Source organism: Erythrolamprus reginae, chromosome 2 (genome assembly GCF_031021105.1).
Source record: "Erythrolamprus reginae isolate rEryReg1 chromosome 2, rEryReg1.hap1, whole genome shotgun sequence".
NCBI classification, from domain to species: Eukaryota; Metazoa; Chordata; class Lepidosauria; order Squamata; family Dipsadidae; genus Erythrolamprus; species Erythrolamprus reginae.
Window position 1 is genome coordinate 211915977 of NC_091951.1, and position 21210 is coordinate 211937186.

Below are 21210 nucleotides of genomic sequence, written 5' to 3' on the forward strand. Positions count from 1 at the left end.
CGACCAAAGCGGTTTCCGTGCTGTAACCGATGTCACGTGGGCCTTATTAAAAACTTAACAGCTTAACATTACCATAAAAGAACAGGACATAGATCTTTAATTAAGAGCAATTAAGCAATTCCTTAATCAGATTATTAATTTCAGATCCAAAACATTATCAATATCTACTGCAATGTAGCATCAGAGGTAATCTGCTTTGGACACTAATTTACTCCTCCTAATATAAAATAGACAACTATGACAAATGCCTCTAGCTTGGAGAAGCTCCCTGAAGTTGACTTACTCATACCCAAGGCATGAGTAAGGGGCTCTTCAGTTGCATGATTGCTGCAGTAGATAAGCGGTTCTTTATATCTGCTCTATAACATTTAATTTGATCCCCAGGTATGAATATGGAGGTAACCTGTTCAAATTCTCAGGTACTGTGAGATTGCTAACCAAACCCTGCCATTAAGCCTACCTCATGTGAAGTTTGGACATGTCCACAGGCTTATGCTCAAATATTTAGTATATACAGTAATACCTCGTCTTATGAACCTAATTGGTTCCGGGGGGAGGTTCGTAAGACGAAACATTGTTTCCCATAGGAAACAATGTAAAATCAATTAATCCGTGCAATGAAAACCCCCCCGCAAAAAACGCCGCCGCCCGGCTGTCACCTTTTGAAACAGCCGGGTGGCTTCTCGGCGGCCTCCCGAATGCCGAACGCCAAACGTCCGGGTTCGGGAGGCCGCTGAGAAGCCCCCCAGCTGTTTCAAAAGGTGACAGCCGGGTGGTGGGGCTTCTTGGCGGCGGGTTCGTAAGAAGAAAAAAGTTCGTAAGAAGAGGCAAAAAAATTCTGAACCCCGGGTTCGTATCTCGGGTTGTTCATAAGACGAGGGGTTCGTATCATGAGTTACTACTGTACTATACAGTGGGTAATTTTAAAAAGAGGGTTTTCTGCCCCATTTGTACAGGTCATAAATTACAGATGGCTTTACAGATCTAAATTACAAGCATGGAGTATATCTGATTAAGATCTTGAAGACATCTTAAATAATTGTATTTAAATTTTACAAGGGACTGCTCTAGCTGGGCTGAAAGTGCCTGAAATTATTAAACCTTTCACATAGATAATTGTGAAAAGTGTACAAGCCTGAATTTTGCCCAGAACTGTGATTTATAGCTGAAAAACTGCAAATATAGCAAAATGATTATCTTCTGATTATACAAATGGGTAAGATAGAGATTTCAGCTGAGTAACAAAGCTATTCCCCACTGCTCCTGCCTTTGATTAGAGAGAGACGGCTGGTTGTCATTGCCAACTGTAGACATTCTGAGGCAGAACTTCAGTCATGCCACCAATTCTTCTTACTTTCATGACTTCTCTTAGAAAACAAATTAACAGAAGGAGGGTCAGTCTAGATCAGGGGTCGGGAACCTATGGCTCGCGAGCCAGATATGGCTCTTTTGATGGCCGTATCTGGCTCGCAGACAGGGCTCCTAGCACTGAGCTCCCGCTCGCAGCTGTCCCCTGGCTCCTGCTCGATGCCACGGTTTTCGGCGCTGTCCTGCTGGGCCCCAAAGACGGAAGGCAGGAAGAAGGAGAGCTCCATTCTTCTCGCCTTTTTCCCGCCTTCCGTCTTTGGGGCACAGCAGGACAGCGCCGAAAACCGCGGCATCGAGCAGAAGCCGGGGGACAGCTGCGAGCGGGAGCCCCAGGAGGGAAGTACCAGCAGCGCCCCGCCCAGCTGAAGCTTCACTGGCGTCGGCGGCAAATGTCCTTTGTGGCCCGGTGGGAGGGGGGGGCTGCAGCGGCCGCAGGCAGTCGCAGGGAGATGGCGGCGGTGAGAGGGAGCTCCAGCTGGGCTGGGGGTTCGGGGGGGCCATGAACGCCGCCCGGAGCCAATGGCTTCTTTTGGGCTTACTTGAATTCCTGCTGCTGGTAAGCGCGCGCGGGTGGCCGGGTGGGAAGGGCGAGGCGCGAGGGGGAGGCAAGTGGAGAAGCGGAGAGAGAGAGAAGTGGACCAAAAGAAAGAAAAGGGAAAGAGAGGGAGGGAAAGAGAAATGGAGAGGAAGGAAGGAGGGAGGGAGGGGAGGGAGGGAGAGAAGGAAGGAAGAGAAAGGAGGGTAGAAAGAGAGGGGGAGAGAGAGGAGAGAGAAAGGAAGAGGAGAGATAGAAAGGAAGAGAGAGGAAGAAAGAGGGATAGAAAGAGAGAGAGAGTGAGAGATGCTCAGTGAGCCTTTCTTTGAAGTTGCCTTTCTTTCTTTCTTTCTTTCTTTCTCTCTTTCTCTTTCTCTCTTGCTCTCTTGCTCTTTCATTCTTTTTTCTTTCTCTTGCTTTCTTTCTTTCTCTTTCTTTCTCTCCTTCCTTCCCTCCTTCCATTTCTTTCATTCCCCCTCTCTATTTTTATTTCTCTTTCATTCTTTCTTTCTCTCTTTCTTGCTTTCTTTCTTGCTCTTTTTCTTTCTCTCTTTTACCTTCCCTTCCTCTATTTCTTCTTTTCTTTCTCCTTCCTACCTTCTTCCCTCCCTCCCTTCCTTCAGTCCTTCCTCTCTTACTCTCCCCTTTCATAAGTTTCCTTGCTTCCTTCCTCTGTTCCTGTCCCTTCCCCCTTTCTTTCTTTCTTTCCTTCCTTCCCTCCCTCCATTTCTTGCTTTCCTTCTCCTTCCTCCCTTGTTTCCTCCCTCATTCCCTTCTTTCACTCCTTCTTCTCTTACTCTCCCCTTTCACACCTTTCCTTGCTTTCTTTGCACCCTTCCTCTGTTTCTGTCCCTTCCCTCTTTCCTTCCTTCCTTCCCACCCTCCGTCCATTCATTCACCCATTCCTCTCTTGATCGCCCCTTTTACCATTCCTTCCTTCCTTCCTTCCGATGTGGGCCTGGGCCAGCAGAGTAGTTTGCTTTTGCACCCCGTCTCGAGCTCCCTTGGTGCCAACCCGGCCCTCCCCACTTCAGAGAGAAGGGGGAGAAAGAGAGAGAGAGAAAGAGAAAGAGAGAGATAAAAAGAGAAAGATAGAGGGAGGGAGAGAAAGAGATAGAAAGAGACAAAGAGAGGGGGAGAGAAAGAGAGAGAGAAAGAAAGAGAGAAAGGGAGATACGTACGGCTCTCGCGGAATTATATTTCAAAATATGTGGCGTTTACGGCTCTCTTAGCCAAAAAGGTTCCTGACCCCTGGTCTAGATAATCACAATATTTGCAGAATGAACAGCAAGCAACAGTCTGTTCTTCATTTAGCCATGGTGATATTGTTTGAAACTGACTACAAAGAGTAAACTCCTCTCTACAAGGAATTTGCTACACAGCTTCCTGTAGAACTAGGAGCCTGAAATTAAGTAATACTTCTTATATTTGCATTTTGTCTTATTCCAAACATGTAAACAATTTAATGTTATTTCTAATAACATGTAATCATCAATGACTTATTATAGTAAAAGTCCACAATATTTATTTTTACAAATTTCTATCTTTAAAAAAATAGGTTTGTAACATAGACTTAACCTCTTCACCTGTATTTATTATTAATTTTATTAACTACAGACTAGCATTTCTGGAATCAGATTCAAATGTTACTTACCAAAAGTTAAAGACAGATTAAATGAGAAAATGATATAAGATAAAGAGGGATGACACTGAATGCTATGTGTCTTCCATTAATGAAATTATATTTACATTATTAAGATGAATAATTTTGCATGCAAGTTGGGGAATTCTGGGAGCTGAAGTACTACACACTTCTTAAAGTCGCTATACAAAGTTAATAACTTTTATTTTACTGAAGTTCAAAACTGTTTCCTGTACTTGCTTTAAGATGCTTTACTAGCTTATATGACTGACATCACATAGTCAGAAGAGGAAACAAGCAGATTTATATTTATGTAACCTCAAGGTGTGTTTTTTTAAATACAAAATTCAAATAAGGCACCACCTTCCTAGAAACCTTCAATATGAAACAGTGGAATACAGGACTGGTGATACAGTGATCCCTCGATTTGCGCGTTCTCGATTAGCGCGAAACGCTGCAACGCGGTTTTTCAAAAAATATTAATTAAAAAATAAGTCCGCGTTTTTTTTCCTACACCACGGTTTTTCCCGCCCGATGACGTCATACTGATTGCTGATTGGCCAAAATCTCGACCAATCGTTGCAAACGCAAAAAAAAGCTTTGCAACTGTTGGAACTTGTTCAGACTGAGAGGAAGGAAGGAGGGAAGGAGGGAGGGAGAGAAGGGAAGGAGGGAAGGAAGGAGGGAGGGAGAGAAGGGAAGGAGGGAGGGTTGCCATTGCCATCAGCGCTGCCCCAAGAAAGCTGGTGAGAGAAAGGAAGGAGGGAAGGAGGGAGGGAGAGAAGGGAAGGAGGGAAGGAAGGAGGGAGGGAGAGAAGGGAAGGAGGGAGGGTTGCCATTGCCATTGCCGCCAGCGCTGCCCAAAGAAAGCCGGTGAGAGGAAGGAAGGAGGGAAGGAGGGAGGGAGAGAAGGGAAGGAGGGAAGGATGCCATTGCCATTGCCGCCAGCGCTGCCCTGTGGGTAGCGGCGAGGAGCCCGGAAAAATCACCATTGCATTGCCAGCCTCCGAACTTGCGTCGCTCCACCTTCTGCGCACGTGCGGCCATGGAACAAAGGGCGCGCATGCGCAGATGGTGTTTTTACTTCCGCATCCAGTATAACGCGGAAATCGGTTAGCGCGGGAGGTCTTGGAACGTAACCCCCGCGCTAACCGAGGGATCACTGTATTGTACGCTATTCTCCACAAAGCTTTCCAAACAATTTTTAGAGCTTAACAACTTTAATAGTCATGTATTAAGGCTGGGGAAAGTTGATTCAAAGGATAATACTTTATCCTTCAAAACTGGATACTTACATAGCTACGTGAACCACTATTTTATAGTCTGGCCTATAGTAAACATCTTTTCAGAACTATTGTAAATAAGCCTGCCTGCATTACCCAGAATCAACTTATCGCTTCCATAAAACATTATCTCCCAAATTCAACCCATAACCTCACAAAATACTCTTACCTCTTATGTGTATTTATTTTATAAAGGCATTCTGGAATGATGAGTTTGCAGTTGCTCATTACCAAAGGCTGGCACTAACCAAGAACCTATTTCTACTGAAAGACACACACCCAAGTACTGTTTTCCTGGCCAGACTAAAATGATTAATCCGGTAGGAGTTTAGATTAATTAAGTTCAGTAGTGAAGTGCTCACTGGAGTTGAATTTCAATTCCTACTATTCTGGCTTCAGAGCTGTCAATGGGACATACAAATCACATTCAACTGAAGCTTACTGAGGAGCATTTGCCCTCAATTCAGTATGTTTGGGAGGCTAACAAGCTTAATAGAAATGTATCTTAACGCAGTCTACCATATGGTGGAAATATAAAGCAGTTCCTGCAGCAAGTAAATGGATTTTGTAATTGGGGCAGCATCACACAGCTATCCTCCTGGCAATGTGGTGTGCACAAGTCAGGAGTTACACTTCTTGAAGAAGACTTGTCAGGAGGCAGAATTTTGCCTGCACACATTTCACATTTCCTTAACATATTCTGGGCAGGACAGCTAGACCAAAATGCTTGTCATTCTTTACACATGGCTATTTTCTCCTTTCCTCTCTTGACTAGAATTGTGCTTATTCATAAGGTAAAAATATTCCTTGGGCCAGCGTTTCCCAACCGGTGTGCCGCGGCACACTAGTGTGCCGCGAGACATGGCCAGGTGTGCCGCCAAGCTCCAGCTGGGTGGGGCGCTGCCGGTACTTCCGTCCTGGGGCTCCCGCTCGCAGCTGTCCCCCGGCTCCTGCTCGATGCCGCGGTTTTCGGTGCTCTCCTGCTGGGCCCCAAAGAAGGAAGGCAGGAAGAAGGAGAGCTCCATTCTTCGCGCCTTTTTCCCGCCTTCCTTCTTTGGGGCCCAGCAGGAGAGCGCCGAAAACCGCGGCATCGAGCAGGAGCCGGTTGACAGCTGCGAGCGGGAGCCCCAGGACGGAAGTACCGGCAGCGCCCCGCCCAGCTGGAGCTTCTCTGGCGTCAACGGCAAGTGTCCTTTGTGGCCCGGCGGGAGGGCACTGGCGATGGGAGTGGGGGGGGGGGTGGCCGCAGCGGCCGCAGGCAATCGCGGGGAGATGGCGGCGGGAGAGGGAGCGCTCTCTCTCTCTCTCTCAGCTGACTGCAAGCGGGAGCCCTGACGGTGGCGGTTGGACGTGCTGCTGGACGTCGTACATGCTGGCGCTGCGGGCCTGGCATATACGGTGTCCAGCAGCACGTCCAGCTGCCGCTGTCAGGGCTCCCGCTTGCAGTCAGCTGAGAGAGAGAGAGAAAGAAAGAGAGACATATAAGAGAGGCAGAGAAAGAGAGACAGAGCAAGAAAGAGAGGCAGAGAAAGAGAGATAGAGAAAGAGAGAGAGAAAGAGACATAGCAAGAGAGGCAGAGAGAGAGAAAAAGAAAGAGAGACATAGCAAGAGAAAAAGAGAGACTTAGCAAGAGAGGCACAGAGAGAGAGAGAAAGAGAAAGAAAGAGAAAGAAAGAGAGATAGCAAGAGAGGCAAAGAGAAAGAAAGAGACATATAGCAAGACAGTGAAAGAGAGAGAGCAAGAGAGAGAGAAAAAAGCAAGAAAGATAGCAAGAGAGACAGAGAGAGAGAGAGAGCAAGGGAGAGAGAAAGACATAGAGGAAGGGAAAGAGGGAGAGAGAAAGAGAGCAAAAAAGAGAGGAAGAAAGAAAGAAAGAGGGATGGAGAGAAAGAAGGGAAGGAAGGAAAAGAGAGAAAGAGGGAGAAATAGAGTGAAAGGGAGGAAGAGAGAGGGTTTTTTGTCCAAACTTTTCTTTACGCCCCCCCCCGCCCCCCCTTTCAGTGTTCCCCAGGATTTTGAAAATATGAATAATGTGCCGCGGCTCAAAAAAGGTTGGGAAACACTGCCTTGGGCAATGAAAAATATCCCAATCCTTTTCTAGACCATGTCAAGATCTTCTACCCAAATACTACACTGCTTTAATATTGAGTTCTAAATTTACTCTAGGACACCTTTCTAACCCATGGGTTTCAAACTTGACCATGTCATGGGACGTATGGCAACGGTTTTTGCTTCTGCAGAGCTGGGTGGGTGTGGCTTTCACGTTACACATCTGACCCACAGTTTGTCACCCCAATGATTCCACATGAGCTGGGAATTCTGGAAGTTGCAATCCCAACACATAAAAGCTATTATTGAATGCCAAATTTTGGCAACGGTTTACTGATATTATAGCTTGCCAAAACAAGATTCATGCTAGTTTGTTGTGGTAAAATCACTACCACCTGCAGGATCATCTTAACTTTACAGTAACTTTGAGAAAGATATTACCAAACCACAACCAAGTAATGACCACGTAGCCTCCTTTTGTAAACATGACTGAAGTTCATGTCAGATTATGGCATCAGATTTTTAAATGCAAATATATTAGATACATTAAAAATAGGGGCAAATTGTCCTTTGGAACTAACAGATATATTAAGCAAGAACAGATTTCCTTCAATTATTAACAGATATGTGGCAGAAAGTACAGTAGTTCTTTCTTATATTTAAATATAGCAAACGTGGAGAGGTTGCCTCTTTGAAAATAAGCACAGAAACAAAGTGAAATCATTTCTTGTCAATTTATTAATGTATTTTGGAAATATTTGTGATAAAAATTGGGGGCAATTTTAAATAAGGAGACATTGGGGTAAGATCCTATTCCTTATTTTCAAATCCTCCCCATCAAAACATTTTGTCATACCTAGCAGATATCCTGTTTGTATGTAGAGAAGTCTAAACTGCACCATGTATACTAGTCTTGATCTAATCTAACCAGGAATTTGCAATGGGATGACAGAAACCAATGAAAAATGGATGCCTAACACCAAAGAAGCTCAGCTAGGGAATCTTCCTTCTTTGGCCTGAAATTGCTCAGAGAGAAGTATGAGGTGCCCCATTTTCCTCACAGGCCAATAGGCAAGAGGAACATATGGAAATGGTAACCTCAGAGTGAGATGAGGTCAATGACTGCCTCCAAAAGGAAAAGTTACAGGCCACACAGCCCATTCTTATTTACCACCAACCTTCCACTGGTTCCAAATAGAGCCTGCCTAATAAACATGCTCTATACCAGGGCTCTCCAACTTTGGCAACTTTAAGACTTGTAGAGTCCAGCTCCCAGAATCCCTCAACCAGCTTTGTCAAGGTTGGAGAGCCTTGCTCTATAGGGCTCTTCCCTTACACTCCCATAAATAGCTGCAATTTGCAGCTGAGAGGGGCGGCATACAAGTCCAATTTAATACAGTAAATTAATATATAAATTTCAAAGCAGAAATATTTAATAAATGTGCACAGATTCTCATATATTAAAACATTAATGACCTGCAGTTCCAAAAGTTATATTTCTGGCATATACACTGAAGGTACCTTCTAAGGAAGTAAAACCCCAGAAATTATATCTTTATTCTCCCCTACTGGGTCTGCAAGGTTTTTGCAACTCAGGGAAGGAAACTGATACGGCTGTCCTACCACTAGTTCTTTTGAAAAGGATCTACACTTAGCAGGGGGTGCTTATTTCCAGGCCTGCCCTACCCACATTCCGGTTTCCGGTCTCCTGAGAAAGAAGTCCCGTCTGCCACGCCTCAACTTAAAGCCCCACCCAAATACCTAAATCTCCAGCGCGAGTCTGAAAATCCTCCTAGGCTTGAAGGTTAAAAGCGCCAATGATTCTAAGAGGATTTGTATGGTAACAAACATGTGCTTGTTGTTGAGTAAGTTAAATGCTCTATCACTATTTGACTTTTTAAGGAAGAGATAAACAATCCATCGTGGATCTTTACCGGATCATTCAAAAGAAGCCATATCGTTTAACTGAAGAGCAAAGGGAAGCGACTCCCAATTACTGTAAGCGCCCCGCTGTCTCTCCGGTGAAAGTTGAATCGCGATGCCTCGAAGTGTCTGAGACCAAGCCGGGCTGCCATTTAATTAATGCCACGAAAGAAACTCGCGCTGGGAGGGCCTGGCGCTTCAGCTCATCTCATCTCTCGCGTTCAAGCTGAAGGGCGGAGTAACTAGCGCTGAGAGGAGAGTCCTGAAGCCTTGAATGAGGCACCTAAAGGACATAGGCAGCTAGTTGGGATTAGGAATGGGGTGGGCCAAAAAAGATACCAAAATCCAAAGGACAACACGTTTATGGCCATTTTCTGTAAAAAGCGAACTATGCTATGCACTGAAAAAAAGAAAAACGGCGGAATTCCCTCCAAATTGGAAATCCAGTTTTTATACCAGGTGCCTAGGAACGAATTCGAACCAAGTTATTAATGAGCCCCGTCAGGGAGTTGTAGAGGGATGTGCGTTCTAACCCAAGCCACGCGGAGAGGGGAAGGGGGCTAATTTTCAAAGCTTTCTTAATGAGAGGAGGACTTTAAGTCCCCTTCGGCCCGAGATTCGGGTACCAGTTGTAATGTGAGGAGAGGGGGATAGAATTCGCAGGTTTCCCGGTTGGCGTTGAAGGATTTTTCGAGCCCCACCCCAAATTCCCTCTACTCCCCACGCTTTGACGTCTTAACTGCCAACGAAACGTACGCCGGCTCCTCATGGCTTGCTCCTTTGCTTCTCCTCTCGACATCTGAAAAACTAGTTAAATTTCAACTCCTTGCCAGCTCCCTCTTACCGTTTGTGGAGACTCGGCTGAGGATACCTAACATCATCAAGGCAAACAATGAAGTTTCCAATCCACCTGAGCTCATGGTTCGCTGCTGGCGGTCTTCTTTCTCTGCTCTAACTTCGGCTGCACCTGGGTGGCTCAAGGGACTAGTACACAAAAACGCAGAATCCGGGCAGGTGCCAGGCGCTCACCATTCACAGGCACACGCGGTTCATTTGCCCGATTTCTTCTCTCTCCTCCTCAAGGCAAGCGGGAGGCGGGGCTTCCAGTGGGGTGATTTTCAAACCTCCCCACATTATTGCGAGGAGGCGGAGTTCCAAACGCACGATGTGACGTTTTCGGGTTTAACCCCGCCCGGGCCGGTTTAGGATGCTCTTGGCTTGACGTAACAAAAATCTGTGAAATTCGTGGAAGGGTGTCCCAACTTAAAAAGCAAAGCAAAAAAGCATTCCAGGCGTTTATTTCCACTTTTCGTGAAAAAAATCTGGTCGTCCCTTCCTGTAAAAAGGAGTTGCTAGTGCGCCCTGTCCTCAGCAGAGAAGAGTAAAGCGTTGCGCAGCCTAATCGCCGGCCCTGACAAGTCCGGCGGGTGGGGTCCTTCTTCCAATGCTGAACTGCTTGTGCCAGACAGCCCTTTGCAATCAATTTTGCAGGCTGGCTCGCTGCAGACCCTTTATTTATTGTTTGTGTTGGAAGGGGCCTTATGGGTCGTCTAGTCCAGTGATTTTCAACCTTTTTTGAGCTGCGGCACATTTTTTACATTTACAAAACCCTGGGGCACATTGAGCGGGGGGGGGGGGTGGCTAAAAAAAGTTTGGACAAAAAAATTCGCTCTCTCTCTTCCTCCCTTTCGCTCTCTCTGCATCCCTCTTTCATTCTCTTCCTTCCTTCCTCTCCCTTTTGCTCTCTTTCTCTCTCCCTCCCTACCTCCCTCTATGTCTTTCTGTTTCTCCTTCCTTCCTTCCCTCTCTTTCTTTCTCTCTCTTGCTTTCTTTTTCTTGTTATCTTTCTCTCTCTCTTGCTTTCTTTCTCTCTCTGAGCTTCGCGGCACACCTGACCATGTCTCGCAGCACACTGGTTGAAAAACACTGGTCTAGTCCAACCTCCTGCTGGTGCAGGAGAACCTACATGAGTAATGGAGAACCTATGGTGCTGGTGCCACAGGTGGCACATGGAGCCATATCTGCTGGCACCCAAACTGTTGCCCTAGTTCAGTTCCAATGTGCATGTGTGTGCCGGCCAGCTGATTTTTGGCTCACAGAGGCACTGGGAGGGCATTTTGGGCTTCCAGGGGGTAGGGGGAGAGCGTTTTTTTACCCTCCCCCAGCTCCAGGGAAGCCTTTGGAGCCTGGGGAGAGTGAAACACTAACCTACTGGGCCCACCAGACATTAAGAAACAGGCCATTTCTGACCTCCAGGGGATGGAGGAAGCTGTTTTCACCTTCCCCAGACATTGAATTATGAGTGGGCACTCACACATGTGTGATAGCGCTCGCCTATGCTCTTTCGGCACCCAAGGGAAAAAAGGTTCGCTATCACTGCCCTACACTATCCCAGATATCCCTTCTTGAAGGTCTCCAATGTTGGGGCATTCACAATATCTACGGGCAGACCATTCCACCAGTCGATTGCTCTCACCATCAGAAAGTTCTTCCTTATTTCCAGGTTAAATCTCTCCTTCATCAGCTTCAATCCATTGTTTCTGGTCTGGCCTTATGATGCCCTGGAAAACAGCATGACTCCCTCCTCTATGTGGCAACCCCTCAAGTATTTGAAGACTGCTATCATGTCCCCCCTGGCCCTCCTCTTTACTACACTATCCATGCACAGTTCCTGCAACCTCTCCTGGTATGTCTTGGTTTCCAGTACCTTTATCATTCTAGTTCAATTCAATTTATTCAATTCAATTTATTAGATTTGTATGCCGGCCCTCTCCGAAGACTCTCTTCTGTACCCTCTCCAGAGTTTCAATGTCTTTTTTGTAATGTGGAGCCCAAAATTGAATACAGTACTCCAGGTCATAGTTCCCTCTAAGCTGAGCAGTGAGCAATCGCTCACTTAAAAATCATCATCAACTCAGAGTTTTCCAAACCTGCCCAGAAGCCGAGAGGGAAAGAGTGAGAGGGAAGGAGAGAGAGAGGAAGAGAGGAAGAGAGAGAAACAGATAGAAAAAAGAGAGGAAGGAAAAGAGAAAGAAAAAGAATGGGAGTAATGAAGAGAGGAAGAAAATCAAAATCTAGTTTGAAACTAGCTCAACTATTTAAGTGGCATTTTGATATTGATAGAGTTGCCCTATTATGAGCTCACTGTTATAGACACACAATATTTTATTTTGAAATTCTCTGAGGCAAAACAGGGTGGGTTTTTTGTTTGTTTGTTTATTATTTCTGTGCCTCCCAGTCCCAAAGGGACTGCCGCTCAGACACTATACTTTTCCGCCCACCCCCCCAAAAAATTAGAGGGGACACTGCTCCAGGTGTGGTCTGACTAGGGATTTATATAGTGGTACTATTACCTCCTTAGTCCTAGACTGTATCCCTCTCTATCCCTTGCCGCTACCTGGATATTTTTCCCCGTGAAAAAGGCTCAAAATGTCATCCCAAGCAGTGTATAATATTACAGAACTTAAGAACTGCATTTTTAAATAAGAGTTACATGCAACTAAATAGAGCCTAAACAAATGAATGGGGGATTCCATTACAGACCAGATACCGGAATGTTTAGATGCTCTTAGAGAGAAATTACCAAGGATGGGCTCTGCCCTATGTAGGAATCAAAGTGTATTGCTTGCTCTGCCATTTCACGTTCACAAGTCCGATTTTGCTGTATACAGTTCTCAATGTAGGGGAAATAAAGTCAATTCTATGTACAGTATAGCATTAATCTCTTTTTGAGTTTTATAAGCCAAAATCAAAAGTCTATCTTGGGCCCAGAAATACATTAGCTGTCATAAGATCTGACATAAGATCTGTCATGAGATCTATATACATTTTCATAAAGAAAAGTAGTGAAAAATAAAGGAATAATTTTAAAAAGTCAGATATTCATTTAACTATCATCTGATAATTGCAAAACAGTGTATCGTAGCTTTACTTCATTATATTAACATTAGATTGCATCATATGTTTTTCAACAAGAATCTGGAAGGCGTCAAAAATGGGAGGAGGGAATGATATCTATGCCATCTTGAGCTCCTGATCAAAAGATGCAATATAAATATCTTCCCAAATTGCTACCACTTTAATATCTTTTCCAAGGTTTGAACTGTTCTGTTTCTTTTAGTAGTAGAACATAGGATATCAAGAGTAATGTTTCTAAATCTTAGCAACTTTAAGGCTTCTGGGGAATTCTGGGAATTGAAATCCACACATCTCAAATTTGTCAAGGCTGAGAAACGATGTAGAGCAGTGATGGTGAACCTTTTTTGTCGTTGTGTGCCAAAAATTGCAGCATGTGCGCACTATTGCATGTGCACATACCCATAATTACCCATAATGCAACATGCCGCCCACATGCACACACAACCCCCCCCCCATCCTCCAGGGATTCCCTCGCACTCCCATAATCTTATCAGCCTTTGCGGCTGCGGCTGCTTCTACGAGCACACATGCCTGACTCATAAAAAGCCAACAACACCAAAACACAAGGGAGAGGGGGTAGTCAAGCCAGCATTCTCAAAACTTGGGGCGGATGAGTGGGGAGGCCAGCAGGGGTGCTCTCGTCATTTTAGTGAACATGGTGGGCTTTGGCAGCGTGTCTCCCAACCTCGGAAGGGAGGGAGCCTGACTCGTGAACTCAGCTTTTAGGCTTCCTCCTACTGGGCGGCAGCGGTGCCAGCAGGAGGAAGAAGATGGTGGTGGCGGTGCAACTCTTGCTCCGTTTTCAGGTCTGCCACCGCCCACAATTCCATTCCTGTCAGACTTTCAAGCCATCAAGAAGGCAAAGATCAGAATCTGGGTTGCCAAGCACTGCCTTCTGCTTCTTCCTGGTTGCTTCGCCCTTAGCCAGGGGTGGGGTTTTCACAAAGATGTTTCGAAACTCAAGCAGGAAAAGGGAGAAAGGGAGCTGAGTCTCCTAGCAAAGAGAGCAACATCTGAAAGGCAAGCGGGCCTGGCTGTAGCCTTCTCTTCTTCCATCGGCACCAGGTGCTTACCAGAGCCTTTCAGATCTTGCTCTCCTTGGAACAACTGTGGTGCAGGCAGGCAGGCAGGCAGGCAGGCAGGCAGGCAGGCAGGCAGGCAGGCAGGCAGGCAGGCAGGCAGGCAGGCAGGCAGGCAGGCAAGTGAGCTGGCCAGTGGCTGCACAGGGAAAGATCTCCCAGGTAGCAGAGCTTCGGAAAAGCCGCTTCTTGGGAGCAATCAAAGGGACATGGACCAGGGACCAGGTTTGGTGGGTGGGGGAAAAGCGGCTGAAAGCAGGATGTTCGTGGCAGGAGCGCTGCAGGGGCTAGCAGTGCTGATGCCTGGCAGAGCAGCCCAGAGTGCAGCGCAGAGGGGCTGCCCTCCATTAGAGCCTGGCAGGCTGAGACCCTTCCTGCCTCCACTAGCCTCTATTTATAGCAATTCCAGAGGTGGCCAGTAATGAGACTAGAGGCTTCGCTCACCTGGTGGCTACTCTGGCCCCATGGATGCAGTCAGGGCACTGCGCAGTCTGGAGTCAGCTGCCAACACTCAGTGCTTTTTGCAGGGAAGGGGCCAGCCGGCCGGCCAGCCCAGATGCATCTAAGGCAGAGGATCCAACTGAAGTCTGCACAGCGCCCCTGCCTGACTCCTGCCATGCCTGCTGCTAGCCAAGCCAAGGAAAGAGCAGAGGGCAGTGCAGATGGCCACCCAGGCAGCAAATGTTGCCTCTTGCATCTAAGCCAGCTCCTAGCATGTCTTGTGCACAACCTCGCCACCCAAAAAAGCACCGGCAACTGCAGAGTGGAAGGGCAAGAGTTACTCGCTCTCCCTCCTCTTCTTTTTTGCTACTGCTTTGCTGAGCACATTTGTGCCTGACCACTGGCTAGCTCACTCATCTGCCTGCCTGCATCACAGTTAAAATTACTAAAAATAGAAGTTGGTGAAGACAGGGAGGGTCTCAACCACCCAGCCCAAAGGGCTTGGCTGGGCTCCATTGAAGGGTAGCCCTTCTGTGCTGCGCTCCGGGCTGCTTTGCTAGCCATCAGCCCCTACAGCGTTCCTGCCATGCACACCCTGCTCCAAGGCACTTTTCCCGCACCCACCAAACAGGTCCCTGGTCCCAGCACAACTTTGCTCCTTCTTATGGGTTCTGCTTCCTTCGGTATCTTTCCCTATGGGCTAATGGCCAGTTCACTTGCCTGCCTGCCTGTCTGCACCACAGTTGTTGCAAGGAAAGTGAGATCGTAAAGGCTTCATGCTGATGGAGGAAGGGAAGACGACAGCCAGACCCACCTGCCTTTCGGATCTTGCTCTCCTTGCTGAGAGACTCAACTCATTTTCTCCTTTTCCTGGTTCCAGACCCCAACAAACATCCATTGTTTCAGGCAAAATAGACTCCAGCCCTATTGGTGACCCAGCCCCTTACCATTGGCGTGCCGTCATAGCTGCCCCACTGGACCCTTTTGGCTCTGCTGGCAGGAAATGACTGACATCATCTTGCTTCATCCCATTGGTGGCTCTGACACTCTGCCATTTGGCACCCATGCGCAGCTTTTGCAGGAGGCTTTTCTGAAGCCTAGGGAGGGCAAAAATGGCCTCCTGCCTGCAGAAGGCTGAAAATCAGCTGGCCACCATGTGCATTATTATTATTATTGTTATTATTATTATTATTAATTAGATTTGTATGCCGCCCTTCTCTGAAGACTCACACACACAATTAAAATAAACAAAATTAACAAACATGCTTAACATTAGTAAGAGTTCTTTGGCTTACATTTCAGCAGTTTACCGTTCTTTTTTCTATATACATTTTAAATTAATTAAGTATATTTACTATTATTTATTCTTATTTAATTACCCAGTTATCACTTAAGCCTAGACTAAATTTATGCATGATAAAGAAAAAAGAAAGAAAAGAAAGAGAAAGAAAAAAAGGAAAGATAAAAGAAAGGAAAGGAAAGGAAAGAAAAGAAAAAGAAAGAAATACTAGTGGTCAGCTATTTCCGTTGGCTCACATATTTAAGCAAACTGTTTCTAAGTATATTTATGCGATTAGTGAATTCTTAGTTTGCAAATGCTTACATGTACAGTAAGATACATTTGTTTAGAATGATATAAATATATGCAGAGGTGATGTATGTTGTCGTGTGATCTACTGGTCATTAGTATGGTATTTGTTAGTTTCTGTGTAAGTTGTATTTGAAGTAAGTTTTATTTCATCAGTTAGTGGTGTGGTCTGTTAGTTTCATATATCTTCTGCACTGGGGTGCTGTTTGTTTTGCTTCTTTTAGGCTTTGCAGATATTTTTTTCTGATCCAACCATTTATACCAATTTTCCCAGGCGCTGTAAAAATCAGATTCATCTTTTTCCTGCAATTCAAGAGTCATTTGGATCATTTCTGCACATTCCATGGTTTTAATTATTAAGGATAAAATTGAAGGAGTTATTTGTTTTTTCAAAGTTTGTGCATATAGAAATCTGGGGGCTGTTGTGATGTGTAGAATCAGTTAGATATCTTTTTAAGTGAATTTTTGTCTAGCAATGCCTAATAAGAATAATTCTGGTTTTAGTTTAATTGTTTGTGAGATGACTTGCTCCTAACATTTTTTAACTTATTTCCGGAAATTCTTTGTGACTGGACAGATCCACCATAGATGGTGATATGTCCCTATTTCCCTCTTGCATTTCCAACATATTGGTGGTATGACTGGATACATTTTGTTTAGTCGCGCTGGGAGGAGAAGCCAGTGATAGAACATTTTGTATATGTTTTCCTTATATGGTATAGCTAATGTTAGTTTGTAGTTTGCATTCCAGATTCTCCTCTTTCTGCTAGATTTATGGTGTAGCCGAAATTCTGGGCCCAGGCTATCATTGTTTCTTTCACCTCCTCCTCTGCTGTTTTGTCCACAAGGAGGAGGTTATATAGTCTGGATATTATTTTCTTATTTGGGCCCAGGACGATTTTGTCTAGATTGTTGATATTTTGAAAGCCATATTTGGTTTTGTCTGTTTTGTATTTTGATGTGATTTGTAAAAATGACCACCAATCAAATTTAATACTTTTTTCAATAAGGGTTTGTTTTGAGATTAGTTCGTTTTATTCATCAAGTATTTGTTTGTAGGACACTATTTTCTTGGGGTCTAACACATTTGGGTATATTACTGCCTCTACTGGAGAGAACAATTTTGGTACTGAGTTATAGTAATTTTTCCTAATTTGTAACCATACATCAGTCAAGCTTTTCCTCATATAATGTTGTTTGAAATATTTAGGAATTTTGCTTTCGCAGCCTAGAAAGGCGTGCCAGCCCAGTTGCAGGTCAAATCCTGAATATTTCATTCATTCAGATCTAGGATGTGTTATTTGAGTGTTCCCTTTATCTTTTTGAGCAGTATATATGAACCAGATACCCAGTCTGCTGGAGGGTATCACTGGATGAGTACCCAGAACCTTTCCAACACCAATACCACTTGAGTAAATACTTCATTGGGGTCACATTATGAACACCTAAAATAGAAATCTAGATTTCTGTAATTCAGAAATCTATACAGCAAATTGTATTACAAACTCAGATAAACTCCAAACAATTCCTAGCTGGTGCAGCAAATGTTGCCATTGCTATCTTCCACATACCAAACTATGTGTCAGATCTGCCTCAGCTTGGACTCCTAAGTAGAAACTTCATTTGTTGCAAAAAGAATAGTTTTATTGAAAGTCAAATGAACATTAGAGGTAACCTCTTTGTCGGAGGCTACCTGAGTTAAGAGTTGGGATGTCAAAGCTGATAGGTTAATTAAAGGATTCCCAAAAAAATACCCAACCAAGCCAAAGGGTGAACTTGTGGTTATGGGGACAAGGGATGAACCTTAACTTGGGTGGGGTACTGGAAGGAAGTTAGTATCAGGATGGCTACAGTGTAACCAACATGGCTCTGTTAATAAATTTAACCTTGGATGAGAGAATTGGACTGGAATCTTTTGCAAAACATTGAATCACAAATCACAGTTGAAAAACCACAATGGTTGGATTTGCACAACTGATCATAAAGTCAATACAGTGTTCCCTCGATTTTTGCGGGGCATTTCGAGACCACCCGCGAAAGTCGAATTTCCACGAAGTAGAGATGCGGAAGTAAAAACACCATTTTTAGCTATGGACAGTATCACAAGCCATCCCTTAACACTTTAAACCCCTAAATTACTGTTTCCCATTCCCTTAACAACCATTTACTCACAATTACTGGTACTCACCGTTGAATAAGACATTTAGTGATCCTGATATTTATAAACATAATTATTTATTAACAATAATTATTATTTTTTGTTATTTATTTGCAAAAATTATTAACATAACTAGGGATCTTCTTCAATCACCACTTCATCGGGCACTTCTGCAATAGACGCTGAAGGCGATGGCGTGACAGACCTCTTGGATTTTGTGATGAACATAGTTATGGGTAGTTTTTGGCACAGTTTCTCCTCGGCTGCACCTGTATCTGCTGAGGCAGCTTCTCCATGCAATGATACGCTCCTCAGGCCACAGCGCCGTTGAAATGTATCAAACCAGCCCTTACTTGCCGTGAATGTGGATGGGGTCGGAGAAGCAGTTGATGTTGATGACTGGGGGTCTTCTAAGTCATTGGCACCTTCATCAACATCTTCTTCTCCCTCAGCTGCATCACCTCCTTCTTTGTTCACCAGACAGGTGTAGAGTTGTTGTGCCTTTGTCCATATCATATTGGTATCCAATGCAATGTTCTTCTTACAGCAGTCTTGTACCCAAATGGACAAAGCAGCTTTCATTTTCATAACGCATTTATTTCTAGGTGTCACCATCCTTTTTGCTTCCTTGTTAAATGTGATCGCAGCTGTTTGTCTTATCTTCTTTTCATCTTTTCGAATGTATCTCACACTCAATTCGTTTATTCCATAATGCTGCCCAACTTCCGCATATGAGCGACCCCCTTTTAGCATATCTAACAGTTCAATCTTCTGTCTAATCGTCAGCATCTTCCTACTCTTTACTGTCACTGCCTCCACTCTGTATGGAACATTTAGGAGGCATCTTGGGCATGTCTTCTAATAAGATGTAATAGTTGTAAAAGTACTAATGCACGCCGGGATAACACAGTTGATTGGCTGAGATTTCGGGCCATCAGCGATAACGGGCGAAATTTTTGCAATAACAATGCTGATTGGCTGAGATTTTGGCCAATCAGCAATGGCAGACAAAGTTTTGGCAATGACGTATGACGTCATCAAGCGGGAAAAACCATGGTATAGAAAAAAACCTACGAAGTATTTTTTAATTAATATTTTTTTGAAAAACCGTGATACAGGCCATTCACAAAGTTCAAACCCGCGAAAATCGAGGGTACACTATTCAAACAGACTCAACGGTTAGAAGAACCTGCTTAATTACTAGAGCAGGTTGATAGTGGAACCAATTGCCTAGAGAGGTACTGGACTCCCCTTTATCTGTTTAAAATGAGGATGCTGAATAAGATATTGAATACACTGGCCCCTTCGAACTGAGCAATTCAATGAAACCAAAATATGGCTTAATGGGTTCTGTGAAGCAAACTCTAGTGAAAAGATTCACTCATGAGAGGATACTATTTATTGGGTCAAAATAATGTTTAGGTCACAAACACTAAACCACGGGAATCAAACTCAATTGCATCACATGACATATCACGATGTTTTTTTGCCTTTGGAGAGCCGGAGTGGGCATGATTTATATGTGACGCATCCATCTGCAGGCCACCAGTTTTACAAAGCCTGCTCCAAAAGCAGCAAAGCAAGTTGTAGCTTACCAAGATGAGCAAATTAACAAAGAGCGAGTGCAAAAGCAGATTAACCAAATGGCCCCATATCAACATATCTCTCCATATTAGAATTTTATATGAACAAAAAGGTTTGTAACATAATGACCAGATGTGCGCAAGTGAAATATAGGTGAACCTTGGAATCAGTAACAGTGCTATATTACTAAAATAAATGGAGTTTTCTATCTTTTTTTCCCTTTAGGAAATTGTAGCAGCAATTTTACCACAAGATAAGCCAAGAGAAAGAGAAAATTATTGCCTGTTGCTTATGTCTTTCCATAAGCAACCCATAAGGGTTGTGGATTAAAGGGAATTTTTCACACTTGTGTATTGCTGGGGTCTGCATTCTGGCTAATGGGGAGGGGTCTCTTGTTGGGTCTCTGCCCAGAAATAGCGCGTCGCTGTCTCATTGGGCGATTCTTATCACTGGGAGAAGTTGCTGAGTTTTGGCGGGAGCAGGGCGATGTATTTATTGGTTGTTTGACTTTTCAGCCGGGTATAAATAACCTGTCATTGCCATATTGTTTGGTTCTGCCCTGTCCGCTGCCTCTGTCAATAAAGTTGAGTTCTTTAAGACTGGCCTCCAACTTAATACTGGCGACAAAGGATTCCGTTCCCCACGTTGTGGCATCTTCACCCGGACAGTGATTGTGTGAGTCACCATGTCTACACAACTCACCTTTCCCCCCTTCGATCCCCAGGGCAAGACCTGGGACTCATATGTGACCAGATTTGACTGTTTTCTCATTTCCAATGGCTACACTGAAATTTCTGGGGATCGTAAACTTTCCTATTTTTTAGGGTTCTGTGGAACTGAAATGTTCGAAATGGCACGAGCCATGTTTGGCCCACGATGTTCCATGGGATGAATTTCTCACCACCTTGCAGGATCATTATGCTCTCGCTCCCTCCTACTGTGCTTGGTGTTATAAATTCTTCCACCATAAACAGCTTGAGGGAGAGTATATCAATGAATTTGTTGCTGCGCTTCGCCGTGCTTCTCTTTACTGTGAATTCGATAATTTGGACGACTACCTACTCGACAGGCTGGTGTTTGATGTCAGGGACGGATGCCTTAAACACCGTCTCAAGACCTGTCCTTTAAGGCCGCCCTTCTGAAGGCGTGAGCTTTTGAAATGTCTACCCAGCCACCGTGGCAGCCTCTGGCCAGGAGATCTCTCGTCTGCCTCAAGATCTCAAAAAAGTTTTGGCCCTGGAGGAAGAGGTTTGCCACCTCGCTAGTTCTCGGTCACGAGATCCCCCTCCTGACCATCCCCGCCCACCTCCATCATCGTGTAGAGGTTGTGGCAGCGATAATTTCCATGTGGCTTGCCCTTTTAAGAATGCTATTTGCTGCCGTTGTGGGGGCTGAAGCCATATCACCCATGTTTGCAGGCTCCATCGTTTGCCTTCGACGCCTTCTTCGTTCTCAAGGGACCAGTTCTCCAGTATCTCCTGAGCGTCACCAAGGGAGCATTTTGCTGCTATGACTGTAACGCCGTCTACTCTACCTCTTCCTCGTCTTCGGCTGCCGTCCGGACCACCAGCGTCCAATGTTCTGACAAAATCTGCATTTCTGTCCACCTTGGCCATGCCTCGTGCTCGATGCAAGTTGAC

General features: G+C 44.9%; 1 protein-coding gene across 1 annotated transcript in view; it reads right to left on the bottom strand.

Moving 5' to 3' along the window:
- LDLR (low density lipoprotein receptor) overlaps positions 1–9891 on the bottom strand; it is a 38962-nt gene extending 29071 nt beyond the window's left edge. The window contains exon 1 of the mRNA XM_070741646.1: positions 9647–9891. Within this exon, the coding sequence (XP_070597747.1) occupies positions 9647–9722 (76 nt within the window). The 5' untranslated portion in view covers positions 9723–9891. The remainder of the gene's footprint in view (positions 1–9646) is intronic.
- Between the last annotated feature and the right edge of the window lie 11319 nt (positions 9892–21210).